We start from the raw sequence: 22,069 nt of genomic DNA, 5'->3' as shown, positions 1-22,069 counted from the left end.
GGATTTGTGAAAATGAAGGCGCGACACAAACGTTCTCCTCCGACGAGGAAACTTTAAAAATAATTTACGAGCTTGAGTCTGCAACAATGCTTCGGCGCTGGCGACAAAGCGCAGCCTACGTATATTAAAGACGTTAAGTTCTGTTAGCAAGGATTTTTGTAGCTACGATAATGTTTAATCGCTGTCGAGTGCGTTGTACAACTCATTTTTAAAACCTCTCACTGTAGTGGCTCGAGGGCCAGATGGATTGGGACGTTTGAACTCAACTTCTGTTCTCTCACCCTCTCTCCCTTCTGCTAGTTATGGGGGCCCAGCAGGGACTTCCATAGCGTGACTTCACATGAACTCCGAACATCGGGCCTCATTAACAAAACTATTCTTAAATGATTATTACTTTTGTTCTTTAAAATGTTCCTATGGAAAAAAACAAAACAAAAAATAATATGAATGAGATACATGACACATGTGCAGACCTTTTTTTGTGCATATCCCAGGTGTATGAGATGATGAATGCTGGCTGTTTGTAAATTTTATGCGCACTCCTGTTCATGTGACTAGCATAAGGAAACAGCCACGAACAAATACAGATTAAAAAAAAAAAAAAGACGATTGCCAAATGTCCCTGGAAATGTTCTAACACAGTTTATGATCAAATGTAATCATACACGTTTCGTGTATGTGGCCCACTGACTGCAGCTAATGTTGATAGCATTATTCTGTAGCATCGTAATGAATGAATGAATGAATGAATGAATGATCATTGTGTCTGGATTCCCTTTGTGAGCCACACAAGTGTACACCACAATAGTTTTTCTTAAATATGTGTGACAGATCTGAAGCTGGAATTCATTATGTGGTAGAACATGCCAAACGTTGCCACATCAATACAAAGTCTGCAAGTTAGAAATGAATCTTGAAATTAATTCATAATTTGCACACTGGGAAGAAAAAATCCACAAGTATTTATTCAACCACAACAAAGCCTCAAGTAGATCCCATATAGAGACTTTTCAAGCAAAGAAACTCAAACCAGACTGATATTGGATGTAAAAAAAAAAAAAAGAAAAAAAAAGAAAGCAATACTACAACAGTCCATTCTTTTCCGGTCCATTTCTTTCCCACAAAAAAAAGTTTTTTTCTTTTTTTAATGCTTTTTTAATTATTATTTTTTTTATTTACAACGTGTACATAAACTCTCCAAGATGGCAGGGTTCGGGGGAAGGGGGGCATTAAAGATGTCTCGCTCAGGGGGAGTGGCCTAATACCTGATGCAGTAACTGCAGGTACACCTTTTGGTTTCTCGCCTCCTGTCCTCACTCTTCTTGTGACATTCTCTCGACAGCTGACAAGTCCAGCTTCAGCCTGTACAAGCCCCGCCCACTCTCCCTCTTAACGGCATCTGCTCAAGTCAATCCTAACGTGACGCGTAAATTAATTAGACATGCAAAAAGCAGGCCTCGGGGAAGAGACAGTAACATTGGACGCTGAACATGGCCCACGTTTTTTTTTTTTTACGGCCGATGTTATTTCGCCTGTTGTCTACCACAACAAGCTCTTTACGCCACCGGCAGAGAAAAGTAAGGCTTATCGTCCGATCGATCGAATGGTTCGTTTATTCACTTATCAACTTATCAAAATGTTAGATCTGGGAATGGGAGGGTGGCGGGGGGAAGTTCAAAGTTTTATGAAAATGACACACACATAGTGTGGAACGAAAAAAAGAAAAAAGTTCACATCCTTCTTTAAAAAAATCTATAAGAAACAAAATAATAAGCAGAACAATACAAGAGCATTTACAATAATTAATTCTCAGTTCTCACGAGAGTCCGATGTATTTTTACAACAGTATACAGCATATCCTTCCCCAAACCCCTCCCATCCCACCCCACCCACCCACCCACCCAGGAAGTGATATAGTTATAATTTCACTCTCTTGTTTTCTGTGATTTTTAAAAAATTTTATTAATCTATTTATTTTTTTTTGCTTCCAGGGAAATTCCGGTGCAAAAAAAAAAACAAAAAAAAAAACAGTATTCCTGGAAATGCAGACATTAGCTTCCCCCCCTGGTCCATTTCAGATGCCACAACTGGGAGGTCCTCAGTCTGCGTGAAGCAGCAGCTCATGAAACGGTGCTGCTGTTGCCAACACAAAAGAGCAAAAAAAAAGAAAAAAAGAAACTGTGTTCTGTTTTGTACGGAACCGCACGTTTGTAGACGATCCCTTAAAAAAAAAAAAAAAAAAGAAGACAACAAAAAAAAAAAAGAAGCTACAGAGCGTGGATGTCCATGACTTGTCCCCCCATGGTAGGGTCCCCCTGGTTGAACATGGAGGAGGTGGAGGCTGACATGGGCATTGCCGGGTGGTGGGGGGGTCCCCCGTGCATCAACATCGCTGGGTGGTGGGGGTGGTGTCCAGGAATGTAAGGGCGCACGGGGGGCCCGTGCCGCAGCTGAGTGGGGTGGGGGGGCATCGCAGGGGGACTGAAGCCGGGCTGGCCTATGCCCATCGGGCCACAGTGGGACATGTAATCCCCTGGCATGCCTTGGAGTCCTGCGAGGTTGGGGGGGGAGGGGGGAGGGGGGGAGGCAACCAAAGACAAGCCGACGATCAGCAAACATTTCCACAAAATCACTCACACTCAGTCATGTCGCCTTGTTAGGGCAGTACTAAGTAAGATCCATGTGCAAATTACAGCGCATAACTAATAAAATTATTAAGATACGGTAATAAGACTTCTGTCATACAACACTGAATCAGTCAGCATCTCAGCCATGGTGTTACTTGTTGGTATCATACTATGATTTTAAAAATATTAATGAAATGTAATGTTTTTAAAATGGAAGCAAACTCAAAAGTCAATGGAAATCTTATTCACAACAGTGAAGAGAGAGATTGGGCCATAATTACTTTCCTACATTCCAAGAAAATATCAAATGTAACAACAGATTATGGCAACAAATGACCATAAACACTGACTGAATGACAGACAGAATTTAAAAAATAGAAAAACATATCCATCATTTTACATCATATCCATCATGAAAAACATATCCATCATCTCTGCCTATGTCACTGAATGAACACACACACACACACACACACACACACACGTGAATTCATACTGGCACATGCTTGAACTAAGCATCCATGTCCACCTGTCACAGACCAAGGTCTAACTCTTTTCTTCCCTCATGATCATGCACCTCACTGCCTAAAGACCACTGCGCATACAATCGGTGAAGTCCGTGTCCTCTCAGGCAAAACCACACAGAGAAATCACGGTTTCCGTAGTTCCTTCATACGGTGCAGAGCTTCTTGTTTTTTTTTTTTTTTTCTGGTCGCAAGCGAGCGGTGGGAATTTGCTCAGAAAGGCGATAAATAAATTGAAACCGTAGGCATTTGCTCACGCGTCAATTTGTGTTCCTTAACGGACCCCAGAGGCTTTGGGCTTGAATCAATAAGCGGAGTTCCTGACCCACCCTGTTTGAGGAATACCAGGGGACTCAATCAACAGGAGATATTTGTGCCAGAAATATAGGGGCCAAAACCCCCTCAAAGCCCTTCTTTTTTTTTCGTTGCACTACTTAAAAGTTCAGGCCCCACAAAGGGGGAAATCTTGACCCTGCAAAAGGTTAACAAACTTCTGCTTAATAACTGGAGGAATGATTTCTCAAACAAAGGCCTCCAGTGGCGGCAGGTGGTGCGGAGTTACGGGGGCGGGGGGGGGGGGTGGTTTTATGGGTTCACCAAAGCATACCGAAAAGCTATTGGGAAACTGAGGGGGTGGGGGCAAGGGGGGGGGGGGGGGGGAGAGAGAGAACTCTATATGCTCATAATTAATTATTTCGCTGCGATTGCCATTGTCGGGGAAATAAAATCGCAATTTCCGTCCACCCTTGGCTAATTTTTGTGTAAGAAGAAGAAGAAGAAAAAAAAAAGAAGAAGAAAAGAATGGGGCCAAACAGCCATAAAACGGTAATTTCCCCCCCCCCTCCCCCCCCCCCTATCAAAGGGCCCGGGGCTTCTGCTTGGGCAGCGGCGCTTCATCTGAACTGACAGGTGTTTCGTTTCTCAGGCTTATGAGCTCCGTAATGGCGGTAGGGGTAAAAAGCATAAACGCTGCTTCTTCCTCTCCTTCTTAAGCGGCCTTAATTGGCTTTGGGGTTTTTTTTTTAAGTAATGTTGCAGTGTGACCACTAGGAACACCTCCATTTTAGGTCTCACAGGCTCCCTGGCAAATAGCTGCTTAATCTTGCCTTAAGGAAAATTCCCCAACTTAATGAAAATTGCTTATAAAATATAAAGCACCCTCGTAGCCCGTTAATCAAATAAGATGAGAAGGGTTTTTTTTTTTTTTTTGTAATAACCTATTAATTTAATTGGTCATGAAGAATATTGCATATCACTTACATTTAATTGACCTAGAAAGTACAGGAACAATATTTAAATTAGCCAAGCTAGGCGGTTCTTCCTCCCGTGATGAAGCCGTTAAAGATCGCGCAGTCTCGGCTAGAGTGGTGTGGCGCTCCCCCCACCCCCCCCCCCACTTCGCCATCTCTCCCTCTCTCCCCCTCACCCCCAGCAGCCCATCTCATCCCTCGCTCCTTCACACGCCCCAATTAAAGAATTCTGGCCAGAAAAACCAAGACCCGTTTCAACGACGCCTTCCTGAACCAATTGGTTATTTGGACCAAGGTGGGGTTGGCGGTGAGGGGTGGTGCTGGCGGTGTGGGGGGGGGGTGGGGGTTGGGGGGGTCACTATGTCTGTATACACCATGCTACGGGCACATTTACGCCACACAGCTTCAGAAACGGTATCCCCGGTTTTGAAAAACACGGGAAGAAAGGGGTATTAAAAAATTAAAAAAAATAAACGAAAACCGCGTGAAAACCTCTTACTGTGGATCTGGAGAGAGAGAGAGAGGAGAGAGAGAGGGAGAGAGGGGGAGAGAGAGCGAGAGAGAGAGAGAGAGAGCGAGAGAGAGAGAGAGAGCGGCGAAAAGCCGGGATATTCTTGCACAGCCACGCTGAGTGTTCTGCTGAAGACAGCATTAATGATCTCTATTTTTATATACCGAATAAGTCAGATCCATTCGTCACACTCCCACTGACGGCATATTTAATTTGGATGGAGTCAATTAGCATGGGGGGCTGAGCCACGCGGCCCGCCGCGCGCACCTTCCGCGCTACACCCGCTCACTCTTTCTCTCATTTCCCTTTCGCCGCCTGTAACCCCATTATGATGGACGGACAATGGCGGCAGAGAAGAGAGACGGGAGATCGTCGAGCGGCGGGTATATTTTTTTGGGGGGGGCGGGTTTTTATCGTGCGGCGTACGGTACGGGCGTGGCTGCGCAGGTGTTAGCGCCGGTAGCGCTAGCGTCGGGCCGCGGTGGGCGGCTAGCTAGCGCGCTCGTGGTCGCAGGTTTTGACGCGACGCTCCCGTCGCGGGCGCTAAGGCAGATTTATGGCACTTTAGGGACACGCTCTCTTCCTCCTCTCCTTGCGTTGCTGCAGACTGCTTACATTTCGCCAATCAGTCTGTTGCTATGGTAACATCCCACCGATTCCTTCCCCCCACGCCCCAACCAACCCCCCCCCCCCCCCAACGCTCGTCCCAACACCCCAACCTCCAACCCACCCTCCTTCTCCATCCCCCCCCCTTCTCCTACAACAGCACTCCCTCCCTCCCTCCTCCTCATGGCTCTCTCTCTCCTCTCTCTCTCTCTCTCTCCCTCTCTCTCTGCTCAAACGCCCCCGCCCCCCTCTCCAGATACGACCGTGTCTTGTTTAGTCATGTGGTCAGTGAAATGTGCAGCGGTGGAGCGCTGGGGCCGCGCGCGCCGGGGGAAACACCTCTGCTCTCCGACTTCAAAGCGCCGGAGGCGTTTATCGCCAGGGAGAAAAAGGCCGTCTTATCAGCCGGGAGGAGGCCCAGAAAAACAGCAGAATATACACAGGGTGCGTGTGCGTGTGTGTGTCTGTGCGTGTGTGTGTGTGTGCGTGTGTGTGTGTGTGTGTGTGTGTGTGTGTGTGTGTGTGTGTGTGTGTGGTGTGTGTACGTGCATGTGTGCGTGTGTTGTGTGTGCGTATGTGTGTGTGAGTGTGTGGTGTGTGTGTGTACGTGTGCGTGTTTGTGTGTGTGCACGCTATATACACAGACAGACGCGCATACACACACGCACATGTGCACACAAATACACACGCACACACATACACAGTTGCAGAGTGAAAAATATTCAGCAATGGGGCAGAAAAAACAATTGAAAACACCAAGACTGGAAACCAGGCTGAAACACCACCTCAGAGACAAAACGGAGTAAAATAATGTACCCCCCCAGGCGAGGACAGTCACCAGTCACCCAATCAGCATGTTACCCCCTGTGCTTCCTGATTGGTTAACTAGAAGAACTTACTTTCCTCTCTGCTATGTGATTGGTTAGCTAGAACAAAGTGCTTAATTTGTATTTACTCCCCCTTCGGCTTTGCGATTGGTCAACTACAACAAAGTGCTTTATTTATACTTACTTCCCCTTCTGCTTTTGATTGGTTAACTAGAAGGAAGTGCTTAATTTGTACTTCCCCCCTCTGCTTTGCCATTGGTTAACTAAATGGCAGTGCTAAAAGAAAGTTCTTAATTTGTTCTTACTTTCCCCTCTGCTTTGCGATTGGTTAACTAGAAGAAAGTGGTTGATTTGTACTTACTTTCCCCTCTGCTTTGCGATTGGTTAACTAAAAGAAAGTGCTTAATTTGTACTTACTTCCCCCTCTGCTTTGCGATTGGTTAACTAGAAGAAGGTTACATGTAGTGCCACTGCCCCTCCATGCCCATATTCATTCCCATTCCACTCATAGGCCCTGAGAGAGAGGGAGAGAGAGAGGGAGAGGGAGAAAACACCAGAATCAGCAAAGAAACAGAGAGAGAGAGAGAGAGAACACCGACCCACATCTGAGGAAAGTTAGGAAGCGAGAGAGGGAAGGAGGGTAGAGGAAGAAAGGGTTCTTTCAAAAATAAATAAAAACAAAACACAAAAAAGCACCAGAGCAGCAGAGGGAAGAGACAATTAGTCTTGATAAATGAAGCGTTGACCTCTCGGTGAGGGGGGAAATAGGAGGGGTAGTGGTGGTTGAGGTGGGGGGGGGGGCGGAGGGGTAGAGGGGGAGGAACCTGCATCATCAGCAGACCGAGAACCAGGAGAAAGAAACGTTTGCGCAGAGAAAGAGAGGAGAGACCAGGGGAAAGCTGGGAAGGACCAGCAGCTTCGGCGCGGGGAAGACGAAGAAGCTCGGAGCGAAAAGCTGAGAGAGGGGTGTGATGGGAGGGGTACACCTGTGCCCTCCCAGGTTTCAGTGGGGGGGTGGGGAGGAGGGGTGAGAGGGTGGGGGAGGTGGGGTGTGTGAGGGAGAGAGATAAGACGTGGTCTTACCAGGTGGTCTGATTCCCATGTGCTGTTGTCCGTCCATGACAAACCCTCCCATGGGCTGGCCATCTGGAGTGTACGGACCGCCTTGACTTACTGGATGGAGAAAAAAAGGCGTGAGCACGGAAGAGTGGCTAATTAGCCTTTTAATTAAGTTTCAATTGTTTGGGGCCAAATCCATCGGTTTGGTTCTCAAGGCCGGATGCTACCCACCCTGTGAGACACCCCCACCCCCCACACCCTGCCAGCCAATCCCCTGGCTCTACAAAAAAGGTTCATCTATCCCGTACGACCTCAGCAGAGGCAGGGATGGTAAGCAATGCCATATATTATTACACGCAAACTGCCACAGGCGCCGTAAGATACAAAAGAAAGAGGCAGCCTACGTTTTTTTTTTGGTGTTTTTTTTACGATAAAAAAGAAAACATTCCCGTTTAGGCGAAACGCTGCCAGCGAAACGAGGAGAAGGATCTCACGAAACAAGAGGAAGAGGAAGAGAAGTGTTCACCGTCACCCTTCTCCCTCCCGCCATCACGTAGAAACGAAAAAAAAGAAAAAAAAACGCTAAAAAAAAGGCGGCGGTAACGTGCTCCAGATATACCGTAAGCTGTTTCGGGTTAATTCGAGCCGCGGCACGACGGGTCAACCCTTCCGCGAAGCGCCTTTGAGCTCAGAGAGAGACCCCTAATGCAACCCCGACCACAGGTAATAAAGTTCACAGCAGCCCACAAACAAGCCATGCACCGGAACAAGAGAGAGAGAGACCTGGGAGAAGACTGGGAAGCATAAGAATTCACACACACAAAAAAAACTCAAAACTCATCTTTTTATCTTCGACTCATTCGCTTTTGTTTCAGCGTTTGGGGGGGTTTGGGGGGGGGGGGGGAGGGGTTGTTTGGTTCGGTTTAGTTTTAGACAACCACAAAAAATAAACACATAAACAGAAGAGCAGAAAGCTACAAATAAAAGAAAAGGCTGACTCATAATTGAGATGAAATCCTCTATGAGTAAGAGGTTTGAGTTGTTTTGGTGTGTTTTTTTTATTTTGTTTATTCAATCCAAAATTAATTTGTCCCAGGCTCATAAACTCAAAGTCATAGCGATTAGTGATTTGGTTAATCTGATGATTTGTTTTTTTATTTATTTTTTTATTTTTTTTAGTGGCCATTCCCAGAATCTACTTTTGGCAGCTCATTTACCAGCATGGGGAGCTCCTGGTGCATGGCTTGAGGATTGCTTATTCCTTCTGGACTTGAACACAGTAACTACTGAGGACTTGCCTGCTCTGTTGGACTGGTCTATCATGGGCTGGACTATTCTCCGCCTTGCGTTGATGAACCTGCGGGAGAAGAAGAAAGGAGAAACAACTCAACATCGGCAAAGGAAAGAAGAAACAACTCAACATCGGCAAAGGAAAGAAGAAACAACTCAACATCGGCAAAGGAAAGAAGAAACAACTCAACATCAGCAAAGGAAAGAAGAAACAACTCAACATCAGCAAAGTTAAGAAGAAACAACTCAACATCAGCAAAGGAAAGAAGAAACAACTCAACATCAGCAAAGCCGCAGAAAGTCTGTTCTGCTATTTTAGCACAAAAATCATGATCATTTTTTTGAAAAGTAAAAACAAAAAATGGAGTGGAGAAATCGTAGAGATTGCCACCTTCTCCGTGATCATTGGCGCTTAGACTGTCCAGACACCGATGTGCTGTGTTTCGTCATAATTCTTTTTTCAGTCATTTGTTTTTATTTATCATTTTGAAATAATGAAATACAGGAAGCGGCGGTGGAGAACGGGCGGGTTTGGATTTCCAGGGAAACCGCCGGCGCGTGTAACCCGTGTCTGCTCCGGAGAGACGGAGTGTTTGCGTGTTTATCTGACAAAGCGCGCGAGACAGAGCGGCGATCTTTCACGTGCGTGCGTCCGCGCGTGTGCGTTTCTGCGCATGCGTGCGCCCCCGAAATCCTCCCTGTCGGCGCGCATAGCTTCTGACCTCTGACCTTTGAACCCTGCACTCCCGACAGAGGCCCGCTCTGGTCTTGCTCAGGCTAAAGCCTTCTGAAACGACCCCGCGACCTCCGCTGACCCCCGGGAGTGCAATCTCAGTGGATCCCACTTGATTTACGTCCTCCTGCTTTTACCACGGTTGGATATTTCCATTTCATCTTTTGAAAGGGGGGAATTAGTAGACTTTTTTCTCGGAAACAATAGGCGCGCTACTCTTTTCAGGCTGGAAAAAAAGGAGTCTGCCCGTGTGTGTGTGTGTGTGTGTGTGTGCGCGTACGTGTGTGTGTCTGTCTTGGGGGGCGTTGGGAGTTTGGGGGTACCACAGGAGAAGAAGAGAAGAATAAAAAAGAAGGAACATAGAACGGACAACAATGGTATGCTCGTGCAGACATCTGCAGGATCTTAAATTAAAGAATAGTGCAATTATCCTTTGCTTTCTGGACACTACCATATTTTATTTTTTGCCCTTAGAAATCTCTACTTCGTTCAGATTCTCTAAATTGGTGCTCATACTTTCAAATCTCAGGGAAAAACAGGAAATATGCATCCTGACACGGTGAATGGGGGAACGTCTGGCATTTTATCACCGTTCGCTCAAACTGGTGGGAGCGACTCAGGCAAGGAAATCTTTTATTGCTTCTCCCTCTCTCTCTCATTTTCACTCGCTCTCTCTCTGTCTCCCTCTCTCTCACTCGCTCTCTCTCAATTTCCAAACTGGGCTGGGATCAGGCGAGGGACGCCGTTGTGTCGCTCGTGACCTCTGTTCCGTTCTCTTCTCTCTCTCTCTCATTTTTTTTGTAAAACTTATTTTTTTAAATCGAGAAACCGGCCCTTAAGAAAACGGTGTTCCGGAGGCTTTCTAACAGCCATATCTAAGGCCAGATGCAGGAGCTCCTGAACAAAGGACAAGTGCAACACAATGGAGCTGAGAATGGGGGGGGGGGAGTCTGTGTGAAGAAAAAGAAAGAACGGTCATGCTCTGTTCAGCGAGCCAGGCGCACACACACACCACACCACACACACACTACACACACACACCACCGCACGCACACCACATCACACAATACACACTCACCACCACACACCCCCTCACACACTCACACACACACCACACACATACACATCACACAGCACGCACACACACATCACACACATACACATCACACACCACACACACACACACACACTCACACACACCACCAACACACACACACACACACACATACACCACACACACACACACACACATACACACACATACACACACACACACACACTCACACGCACACACACACACACACAAACACCAGCCAAAGCGGTCAAAGGGAACACAGGCCCGCGCGGCGAACTAAAGCTGCATCCTCCATTAGGAGTAAAAGTTCACCTCTGGGCGACCTCTCGCCACCATAGGGCCTGGGTTTACGGCCCGCTCAGCCGCTGCTTCCCAACCCCGCACAATGAGGCCTGCTATTCCCCCCCAGCCGCTCACAATGGAGAGCTATTTTTGAGAGAAAAAAATGCCAGCCACTAGTGGTGGTGGTGGTGGTGGGGGGGGAGGGAGAGAGAGAAAGAAGAACGAAAAAGAAAAAAAGATACGCCACTTGTTAAACCCTCGAAAAAGAAGAAACGCGCCATGACAAAAAAAAAAAAAAAGTGGCTTGAAAATAATTGAATTAGAATCGCTAAAAAAAAAGTCAAAGTGAAAAACACGTGCACACAAAGACGGAAAAAAAGGCCACAGCTTGCGCAGTTTTTCAACAGCTATCTGTGAAGAGCTTTTTTTTTTTACCCAGTTCAGCACTTCACCCTCCAAGTTTGGAGAGAGCACTTCCTTTTAAGCTATGAGAGCTGCAGCAGCGTCCGCCAAAGCCTGAGAGAGAGCTTGGAGCGCCCGTCCTCATTACACACGCAACGCGGTTGTCGCACAAACAGCACGTGAAATGGGCAATTAGAACCAAGAAATCTGCTTATTCGTTAGCTGGCTTCGCCGCGTGACAAATCGGGGGGGAATCGTCCAATAAAAATCGGCGGAACGATCGAGATTGAGGATAAAAAAGGTCACTTTCGGCACGTCTATCTAAATGCATATGAGCCCCCCCCCCCCTCTCCCCAACTCCCCAAACTGGCCCTGTCCACCGTATCTTGTTTGCGAAAAAATGTGAGAATTCACAAACGGACTACACGCACGCGCACGCACCCACGTGCGCATGAATACACACGCGCGCGCGCAAACACAAACGCGTATGCGCACAACAATGCGAATGCGCAGACGCAGAGGCGACGCATGCGCAGACGCAGCGGTGCATGCATGCACCCACGCGCGCAGACTGCTGGGTCCTGGCGCTCTTTTTCCAGCGCGTCTTGCTGTAGGTGACCGAATTCCGCGATCCGCATTCCGAATTCCGCATTCCGTCGCTGCGTCCTAACTGCCGCCGCGCCCTGCGCTGACATCTCTGTCTCCCGTCCTATTCGCTGGCAGGCCTGTCAATCGCAGTTCATCTGACTGATTAAAGAAGAGCAGGAACTAAGATCAGGGCTGAGAGTACAGGCTGTTACCCCAGCTGTGATGTGAGCAACACACACACACACACACACACACACACACACACACACACACACGCATGTAGTCATCCACCCACCCACACACACACTCAAACCCACCCACCCACACAGACACACACACATGCACACACACTTACACCCACTCACCCACAGACACACCCACCCACCCACACACACACTCAAACCCACCCACCCACACAGACACACACACATGCACACACACTCACACCCACTCACCCACAGACACACCCACCCACCCACACACACACACATACACACCCACCCACACACACACTTACCAACCCCCTTTCCGTTGAGAGGGGAAACTTTATTACCCCCCCTTGGCTTGGCCACGGACCCATTTACTTAAGTAATTAGGTATTCCACAATTCAATCACATGTTGACATGCCTTGGAGGGGAATTAATACACAAGTGCATCTTCTTCTTCTGGGCTCAAAGTCATAAAATGTCATCTTGGCTCCTCCCCCTAGCCGTGTCATTCTCAGGTCAGCCCTCTGCCAGGGATGTGTTTAAATAAACTAGTCCAGCTGTTTGCTGCGAAAATTCCATTTACACAACCCCCCCCTTCTCCCTCTCCCTCTCCCCCACTCCCCTCCCTCTCCCTCTCCCTCTCCCTCTACTCCTCCTTGCTCTCCGCCCCCCTGCCTCCTCCCCTCTCCTCTCCACTCCCCCCCAACCCCCACCCCCAGCCCTCACCCGTTCTAATCAACACAGTACCTTGTGTTGCAGGACATGTCGGGGTAGGGCTGTGAGGGCGAGCTAATTGCAATTACAACGAGCGCTCCGCAAAGGAATGCTAGCGCTCTGAAACCAGCGCATATACCACTCGCACCTATTTGCGTGCTCGCTGTAGGCTACGTACGCGCTGTTCAAAAAGAGAGAAGTGTAGCTAACTCAAACGCAAACACCGCGACGTAAAATTAGAACACTGTTTCGCGTCCGTGTGACTTTTTTTCTGTCCTCGGCCGATCCGCGTCAAAACTCCGCGTCGCCGCTACAGGAAACGACGACGGCTCCTTCGCCGTTCTGTTTTTACCCATGAGCGCTCGAGAGCTGTCGCAGGTCGCTGCGCTTTTCAGGATGTGACGGGACCGCGTTCTCACGCGGCGGAACGGCTGCTCTGAGGGCACGAGGTTGTTTTTCCCCGAATCAGATTTCCCACAATGCTGTCAGCGACACCGGGAATTTAATATTCTCCCCGTCTTGTTGTGAAACATTACTGCGCCCGGCTGTTACTGAGGTGGAGTGAGCGCGCTCGTTCTCTTTTTAATCCGCTATGATGGGCCGGCCATTTTGCACACTGTTTGTTCAAGAGTGCGGCAATTATTTCTGAAATGAGAGTATCAATCAGCGAGCACAGATCGGGGGGAGGGAGACAGTGGGAACGCGCTGGGCTGCTGTGTTTGAGCCAAAATGACCATCTACCCACCACTTCTGATCAGCCCCAGAGAAAACCACTGCCTCTCTCTCTCTCTCTCTCTCTCTCACACACACTCTCTCCCACTCCCTCTCTCTCTCTCTCTCTCTCTCTCTCTCTCTCCATGCCTACTCTTCCCGTCAATGGTGCTTTTACCCTGATGTGCAGATGAGGTCATGATGAAAGACAGGAAATGCACAGTGGGGGTGGGGGGGGTGTGTGTTTGGGGAGGGGAGGGAGGGAGGGGAGTGGCATTGATGCGCTCTCCTCCAGTCGACTGGTTCAATCTCAGCGGCGCTCGGATACGGCTGAGTACCCCTCTCTCCACCAACCACACCCCTCACAGGTGCTGCGGTCTCCTCGTCTTTTTCCATTTTCTCATTCGAACCCCCCCCCCCCCCCCCCGGCCCCCCCCCTCCCCTGTAACTCAATATTTACAGAGTTTTCCCTTTAAAATGTACATAAAGTTCCCCTCTCCTGGAAAAAAAAAGGAAGCTAAGGAGATGGCTTGGCTGGACCTGCCTGTCTTGTGCAAGTTTGCATGGAAAAGGCTGTTAACTCGGCTTTGCGTGTCCAAACAAAAACGTTCCCTGAGTTTGGAATTCTAAAGAAATCTAATAAGCCGCTGTAGTACCGGCTGCAAAAAAAAAGGCATCAGACTTTTTTTTTTTTTGAGCCAAAAAATCTGGAGCAAGCCCCACTTACATCACGTTTATTTTGACTTTGACGCAAAACAAACTGTGGTTCGACTGAGGTACTGTTGCTGTTTTTCTGGACGCAGACCAGCGAGCGATACCTTTTTCAACGAGCTCTGCCAGAGAGGTTACGCTAAACTATACTTCTTCTGTCCCCGGCTCTGTTTCTGATCACATCCTGACAGCGTTAAAATCAGTCCCTATGCATTAGCCAGAGCAACAAGGACTAGCTACCCCCCGCCCCCCGCCCCCCAAAACCCAAACCCTGTAGGCACTGCAGGGGGGGGGAGGGTTGTACCTGTAACTTTCCCCCGCAGGTCAGCCAACCTAAAGAAAACAACGGAAGAAAAAAGAAATGGGGGGAGGGGGGGGCACTCTGGGGGTCCCCCGCCCCGTCTCCCGGGGGCAGCATTAAGCGCTGTTGTTGAACAGCGGGTTGCCATTACCTACTCCCTCCCCCCTTCCCCCCCAACCCACCACCACTCGACCCCCCCTAACTCTCCTCACCAAACACAGCGAGGTCTTTCCATTAACGAAGCTGTGGAGAGTTCCCCTAAAGTTGAGTTCCCTGAGTGGGGGGGCACGGGCGGGGGGGGGGGGGGATGTTGTGGCAGGCTGGAGGGGGACTTGGGGAGAGGACGGGGGGGCACAGTTTAGACAAACGAGCCTGGTTAGCGACCCTGATGCGGGCATGGCCTCGGGGTGGGGGGTCGGGGGTCTGATCGCCATCCTGCCCCCCCCTCGCAATGCGACGGCGTGGGCGACGCCCTCTCTGCCCTCTCCTCTTCCTCGGCCCGAGAGGAAACGCATCGAGCAGCGCGAGCTGAAACCGCGCCGCACTGCAGCAGCTAGCGGTGTCACTTACAAAAATATACGCGTGACTAACGCAGGACAGCGCATCACCCAGATTAGATATCCTCCCGTCCGCCTTTCAAAGGCACGCACCGAAAATAAAACCCACAAAGAGAGACGTTACATTCTGACAAGGTAGATGACAGACAGACAGACATAGATAGATAGATAGACAGATAGATAGATAGATAGATAGATAGATAGATAGATAGATAGATAGATAGATAGAAATAAGATAGATAGAGCAGATAGATAGACAGGCAGGCAGGCAGCAGCAGTGCAGACAGACAGACAGACTGACTGACTGATTAACAAGTCAGCTAGATCTCTGTCTGTCTGTCAGTTTTAGACGGCTTACATTCTTTTCATAAACAATCCATACAGCTGTATTTGCTGAAGTAATGGCGTTAGCTAAGCAGCTTGCTCGAGGGTACAACGGCAGTGCCCCACCTGAGACTCAAACCTGCAGCCCTCTGAGCTGCAAGTCCAATTCCCCGGACTTGCCGCTCTGCTACTCTGCTGAGCAAACTGAAAAATTTGGTTTATTCATGCTGGTTTTCTGCTTTCCTTACTCCTTAAAAACACAGCGCAATGAAAGACGGAGAGAGAGAGCCAAAGAGAGCAAGAGAGAGAGAGAGAGAGAGAAGAGGAAAAGCAGAAGAGAAACCGAGAGCAGAGAGAGAGAGAGAGAGTAGAAGAAGAAGAAGAGAGAGAGAGAGAGAGAGAGAGAGAGAGAAGTAGAAGGAAACGCCAGAAAGAGAAAAAGCCAGAGACAGCCAGAGAGAGAAACTGAAAGAAAGAGTGAGAGAAAGCGTGAGAGAGAGAGAGAGAGAGAGAGAGACAGAGAGAGAGAGAGAGAGAGAGAGAGAGAGAGAGAGAGAGAGAGAGGCCTGTGCTTCTCCACACCGTGCCAGTATTTCACGTTTGGGCAGCAGCGGCTCGCCCAGCCCTCCTCGTCCCCGTGGAGACGGTCCAGGCAGCGATACATCACTGGGCCAGCCCCCCCCCCCCCCCCCACCCCCCCCAGAGAGAGCAGGGTCCCTGCCCACTTCACAAACACAACACTGGACGCTTCCCCAAAGCTCCGCGGACCCATACTAAACCCCCCGGCCCGAATCGCAGGGGGGGGGAGGGGGGCGGGCGGCTGGTCGGGGGGTGTGGGGCGTCCCGCTAGCCCGTGACCGGAACGTTCCGCTGCGGAGGCGGGCCAGGCTCGCCCGGCGTGACCTTCAGAAGCTACGCGGGACCGCGCCGTTCCGCACAGGCCCGACAGCCTCTGCCAGCGCTTATTCATCGATTCTCACTCTCACTTTTTATTTATTTATTTATCTATTTATTTTTTTATTTTTTTACATTTGCTCTGCAAGTCCTGCAAGCTCAGTCGTACCTCAAGAACTGGGAAACGACGCTATTGCGGAAAACCCAAAGTCAAAGTCAGTGTCGCCTTACATTTTAAAATTGGTTACTCTCGCGTTGTATTCATAACCGTAACTATCTAAATACTATCAACCTAGCAACAAAACATGATCGAAGCTAGCAGTAAATGAAAGCTCGTTACCACGTTATATAACTGAATGTTTATTTATCAGTTTGCAGGGTTTAAGTTCTCTCTCTCGAACTCTAAGGTGTGGTTTCTTGTCATGATGCATTCTGAGGGCGGTCGGGCATTATATGATTTTCTCACGGGTTACGACGTCGGAATTTCGGACGTCCCCTCTCACACTTAACGAGGTTCAGGTTGTGACAACCGGTCGGATGATGGCGTAGACTACACGAGCTCCCGACCAGATCAGGTGACGTAACAGTCGGCGAAGCACAGCGGGCAAAACGTCATACACGGAGCCACCTCCTGATTGGTCAACGGGAACCGAAAGGCAGATTCGGTTTTCGCATGACCTCTCACGCCTGACGAATTCAAGCCGACCGTGGCCAAATCTTTTTCGAAATGTCAAAAAGCAAAAAGCAAAGAGCCCATAAACCAGTCGGATCGGTCCGGAATGGTGTCTCACACCGTGCGAGCTGCGACGTTAAGACGTTAAGCGTTTTTCTTACGATTTGATCCCGATCAGAAAAAAACAATGAAATGCTTGCAACTCGTATAATTCACACCCGTAACCTAGGCTTACTCCTTCCCTGTCACACTCACAAACAGTACCTAACGCGCCTCCCACACACACACGCATAAACACACAACTCAGGGCTTCTACAGTTGTTGACATAATCTTGGTGGAGATTCAGGTCTGAGCAGGCAGTCGAATTCCAGAAAGGAAAAAAATTGTGTCCAACCTTTCGAGAGTAAAAAAAAAAAAGTAAAAAAATTAAATAAAAATCTGGTAGAAAACTCTGCAAACTCCCACCATTCACAGTAGCAATGATCATGAATGAAGAAATTTATCAATAAGGATAAATGGCGTACGATCATCTGTTTCAGTTCTGCACACAGCGAGCCACCTTCTGGTTCATATTTTGAAGTAAGTAGAAGACGAGAAATGTGACCGCCTCCATTTTTTAACTTCTTTTTTTTTTTTTTTTCGCAGCGCTGTGAAAATAGTCCTTTTGTTTGCATCTCCAGCACCTCGGGCGCTGGGGCGCGTTTTTGTGTGAAACGCAGTTAAAGGCCGAGGAGACTCATGCTAAGCCACCTTGACAGAACAGGGCTACAGGGATGGAGCTCGTGGTGGGGGGGTGTGGGGGGGGGGGGGGGGGGGGAACCGACACTGTGGAACATCACTCCGCACCAGTCGGCACCCCGCCCCTCCAACACCAGTTGAGCAACCCAAAACCCAAAACGCCCCCCCTCCTTCCCCCCAACACCCCGACGCCCCGCCCCACCCCCGCTCCAGAGCGCAGCTCGCTGTCCTGAAAAGGCACACCTATCGATTCGCAAAGGCACGCCGCGCCCCAGCTCTGGAGCCCTGCAGGCTCGGTTCGAGCAGGCCGATACGCCGACCGTCCAGACAGACCGGACCGGACGACAACCGGACCGACCGGACCCAGACCCGACCAGACCCGGACCCAGACCCGGACCCAGACCCAGACCGGACCCAGACCCGGACCCAGACCCGGACCCCGGAACCCAGACCCGGACCCGGACCCAGACCCGGACCCGGACCCGGACCCAGACCCAGACCCGGACCCGACCCGACCGACGACCCGACCGGACCCGACCAGACCCCGACCGACCGACCGGACGACCCAGACCGGACAGACCGACCGGACCGGACCCAGACCCAGACCCGGACCCGGACCCAGACCCAGACCCGGACCCGGACCCAGACCCAGACCCGGACCTGGACATGGACCTGAACCAGGACCCGAGACTCGCAAGCGCCAAAAAATCCAACCCAAAATTCACTCTGGAGACGGTGTGCACGGTCTGTGGGCCTTACGATGGCAACTCCAAAATGGGCTCCAGTAACTCACAGATTTCAGTCAGTGATCTAAACACAAATGAGTCACTTAGCAGACTCTCTCATCCAAAGCAGCCCATGCATTTTCACTACGGTGGGTAAGAAACGGTGGGAAAATGCACTAAGGTGGGTAAGATAAGGTGGGTTTGTCCACATTAGTAGGTAAACATGGCGGGTTCGTTCACTTTTTGGGTGAAGCTGTTGCCCCATTTTCTCCCCGCTGTGCATCCCGTCCCGGAAGACGGCGCGGGGGGCGAAACCGAAGCCGCCGTTTCGGCAGGGCCCGGCCCGTCTGAAGCATCCCCCCCCCTCCCCGTCACCCCCCCCCCTTCCTGCTTTTAAGGCTTTCATAAAAGCAGCCATATTGACAAAACAATCCATCGCTGATGTTTAAACACCGTCTTTAAGGGCCGTTTATTAAATTCCATCAGGAGAGGAGGAGCGGACGCAGCGCGAAACCCGATGACACCACCCCCCTCCCCCACCTCCATCTTCCAGTCCATCGCCCCCCCCCCCACACTCATTGATTTTAGATCTGCTGTTTATGGACTGCTCTCAGAATGCTTCTTATTGACGGACTCCCCCCCCCCCCCCCCCACCCCAGCCCCGCCCCGCCCCGAGTCCATCCAAGCATTCCGGTTTTCATTTTCCTTACATCGATGTTGGAGGACGCTTCTCTCCCGAAACACCGCTGCCTCTGCACGGCGCTATACTATACGCAAAAATAAATAAATAAATAAACAAATTAATTAATTAAAAAACGCAACACGACTGTTACAGGCAAAGCTGACGCGTCTGCGTGTTATGAAACGCAGGATTCTTGCGTTGGAAAGCCAACAGGCAGTAGTGTGGAAATCGTAATGTATGCATGGCGTTCTGCCCAAGAGAAACAGGGCGGGCGGGGGGGGGGTGGGGTGTTGGGGGGGTGGATGACGGGGGGGGGAGGTTTAAAAATACATATATTAACTGAAACTTACGACATCTCCGCGCCCCGACTCGCTCGCATTATCTCCGCGACAACGCTTGACTTCACAATCAAAAATAACACATATGAGTTTTCAATCAGCGCAGCCTCCAGTGTGGAGGTGCTCAGAGTTAATCTACCGTGACTCCGTAGAATAACACATACCAGCGCAGGCTGCCAGCACACTCCTCAAACCACACCGTGTTTATGTACTTTGCTGGTAAAGCTTAGCAACTACCCTCGTTTTTTTCATAACAACTGATAAGATAGACGGAATTATGCAATCCTGTGGTTCTTTCATTTGTTTGCTTCTTCACTCTCTTTCTCTCTCCCCCTCCTCCCCCCTCACCCCCCCCAACCCCCCACCCCCCACTTGGCTCTTCGGTCAGTCAGTCAGTCAGCCACAACAGCCTTACAGTATCTTTCCTGTGAATTCCCCTCCACCACCCACCCCCCCCACACACACACACACATCTTCTCCCTAGTGCCCAGCTGTGTTTGTATGTCTGTGCTAGTGCACGTATGCGTGGGTTGAGTGTGCGTGTGTGTGTGCATGCACACGAGTGTGTGCGTGTGTATGTGTGTGTGTGTGCGTGCGTGTGCGTATGTGTGTGTGTGCGCATTTAATATATAAATACACATTTCATGCACTGCCTCATGCTGTGCCCCTGCCAATAATTCATGAGTGATCTGTACACGGTCCGCCCTTCAGCATTTCTATTTCATCTCCCCAGCACTGATTTAGAGAGGCTCCTCATGAAAAATGAATCACCTACATCTGCGTTAACAAGTTTTTTGGGAAGAATTGAATTTTTAAGCAGGAGGGTGGAGCAAGTTCCACGGGATTTGTTATTTGCTTCAATCTGTTCCGTGTTGTTTTTTTTTTTTTAAATACAAAAATACATGCACGTACATACAGTAAATGCGGTAGGAACTGCATCCCCGTATGAACTGTTCAAAACACGCTGAAAAAAACAGCTGTTGCAGAGTAATTCCCCAGAATATAAACAGTGTTGTCATGAGACCCGGTAACTTGTAAAGATATTACGCAGTGCAGCTCAGAGCTGTTAATAAATAAAAGTCGTAATCTGTTCTTTAGATTATTTATCCATGTCTCTTTTCTGAAACAAAGTTGGACCTTTCTGCGTGTATGTGACAAACTACATCTGGGGTGGGGAGGCGGGGGGGGGGGACAAGCTCTTAAAACCAGAGGGGTCAGGTGGTAACCTCGGGAGGGGTTGCCATGGAGACGCCCAATTGTGGGATTCCGACCGAGTGCAACGGCAGGCTTACGAAAACGGCAGACCCCGCCCCCTAACCTCCGCCTCGCCCCTCTCTCGGTTTCACACCTCTCCCTCTCTCTCTCCTCTCTCTCCCTCTCTCTCTCACTCTACTGCCTTTTGCCCTCTATCTCTCTCTCCACTTTCATATTCTCTCTTTTCCTCTTTCTGTCTTGTTCTGTTGCATTTCTTTCTCCTGCTCACTCTATACCCCTCTCTCTGTCTCCTTCCCTCTCTATCCCCTCTCTGTCTCTCTCTCTCTCTCTATCCCCCTTCTCTCTCTCTCTTATATGCTCTCTCTTTCTCTCAGACACACACGCACACACACACACACAGACGCTCAGAGAGGGCTGAGCAATCCCAGCATGCACGGTTTAGCTGCTAATACCCCTCAGATTAACAACACCCCAGCTCACGCTCAGAGAGCTCTCTCACACCGGCGCCTCTGACTCAGTGCTATCCACGGCTGCACCGCCACCCTTCCACTAAAAAACGCCACGAAAAAGGAAAAGAATAGATAAATAAATAAATAAATGCACGAGAGTGGGGAGGAGGGAGGGGGAGGGGAGGAGCGGTAATGTGACTTCACACCGCCGCTGCCAAAAATAAAAGCCCCCCGCTGAGGCGCTGTCCCAGCAGCAGGAGATCCCGCCATTAACAAATTCTCCCGGAAAAAAAAAACCCCGCAAAAAAACCAAGCGCGCCGACGTCTGTGCCAAAAGGAGCAGCGTGTGAGATCACGTCGACAGAAATAACGCTTTCTGTGACGAGCGCTAACGCAGCCCCGCCCTCCCGGCCGCCGACGGTCTCTGAGCCTGAGACCGAGACGGGGGCGCGAGCGTTTCCAAAAACGAAGGAGAGCGATGCCGCCGTCAGGGGCCCGCCGGTCTATTTAGGAGCGACGGATTAGGACGTGTAATCAGAGACCTCCGCAATATCAGCCTGTGACTCTTATCGAACGAGATGCTCAATAATTCTGCAAGGGGGGGTGGGGGGGGGGGCTCGACGCTCCTATGTTTACATCGGCAACCGAGAACTATGCTGAAGGGGAACATCAGATTCTCCGTAGGACGTGTTTGGCTAATTAACGTCGATTGGCTAATTAATCAGACTTGCAGGAAATAAGACGGGCCTGCACTCAATACCGAGCTCTTCATATCACACAAACCCAGGGGCAAAGGTCCTGAATTTAGGCACAAAATTTTGGTCACAGATTTAAGGCAAAGCCTCTCGAGCCTTCCGCTGTAGGGGGCTGAGGGCCATTCAAGGGGCGACCGAAGGGTTTGGGGACGTTAAATAGACGGGGACTTCTCAGTTGTACAAATAAAACTTGTGCCCTGCGTCGATGGAAAAATTCTCCAGGCGATATCCCCGCTGGATTAATTGATTTCAGGGGAGACGAGCGGTAAGTGGGAGAGGGACTTCGCTGTGCGTGCG

The 22,069-nt window shown here is 49.7% G+C and overlaps 1 protein-coding gene across 2 annotated transcripts in view; it reads right to left on the bottom strand.

The window, feature by feature from the left end:
• Nucleotides 1-942: 942 nt before the first annotated feature.
• Nucleotides 943-22,069, bottom strand: part of meis1a (Meis homeobox 1 a) — a 78,234-nt gene continuing 57,107 nt past the window's right edge. Inside the window, exons 10-13 of one of the 2 annotated variants that reach the window (XM_064316591.1) lie at nt 8,699-8,761; nt 7,429-7,514; nt 6,763-6,859; nt 2,411-2,551 (exon numbers count right to left, since the gene is read on the bottom strand). In XM_064316591.1, coding sequence (XP_064172661.1) covers nt 6,801-6,859; nt 7,429-7,514; nt 8,699-8,761 — 208 coding nt within the window. In that variant the 3' untranslated portion in view covers nt 2,411-2,551; nt 6,763-6,800. Of the gene's footprint in view, nt 2,552-6,762; nt 6,860-7,428; nt 7,515-8,698; nt 8,762-22,069 lie in introns of both variants that reach the window. The other variant, XM_064316590.1, reaches the window with a different exon arrangement.

The sequence above is a fragment of the Anguilla rostrata genome, chromosome 2 (assembly GCF_018555375.3).
Source record: "Anguilla rostrata isolate EN2019 chromosome 2, ASM1855537v3, whole genome shotgun sequence".
Taxonomy (NCBI): domain Eukaryota; kingdom Metazoa; phylum Chordata; class Actinopteri; order Anguilliformes; family Anguillidae; genus Anguilla; species Anguilla rostrata.
Note: the sequence above shows the minus strand (reverse complement) of the source record. Positions and strands in the feature narration are given on the sequence as shown.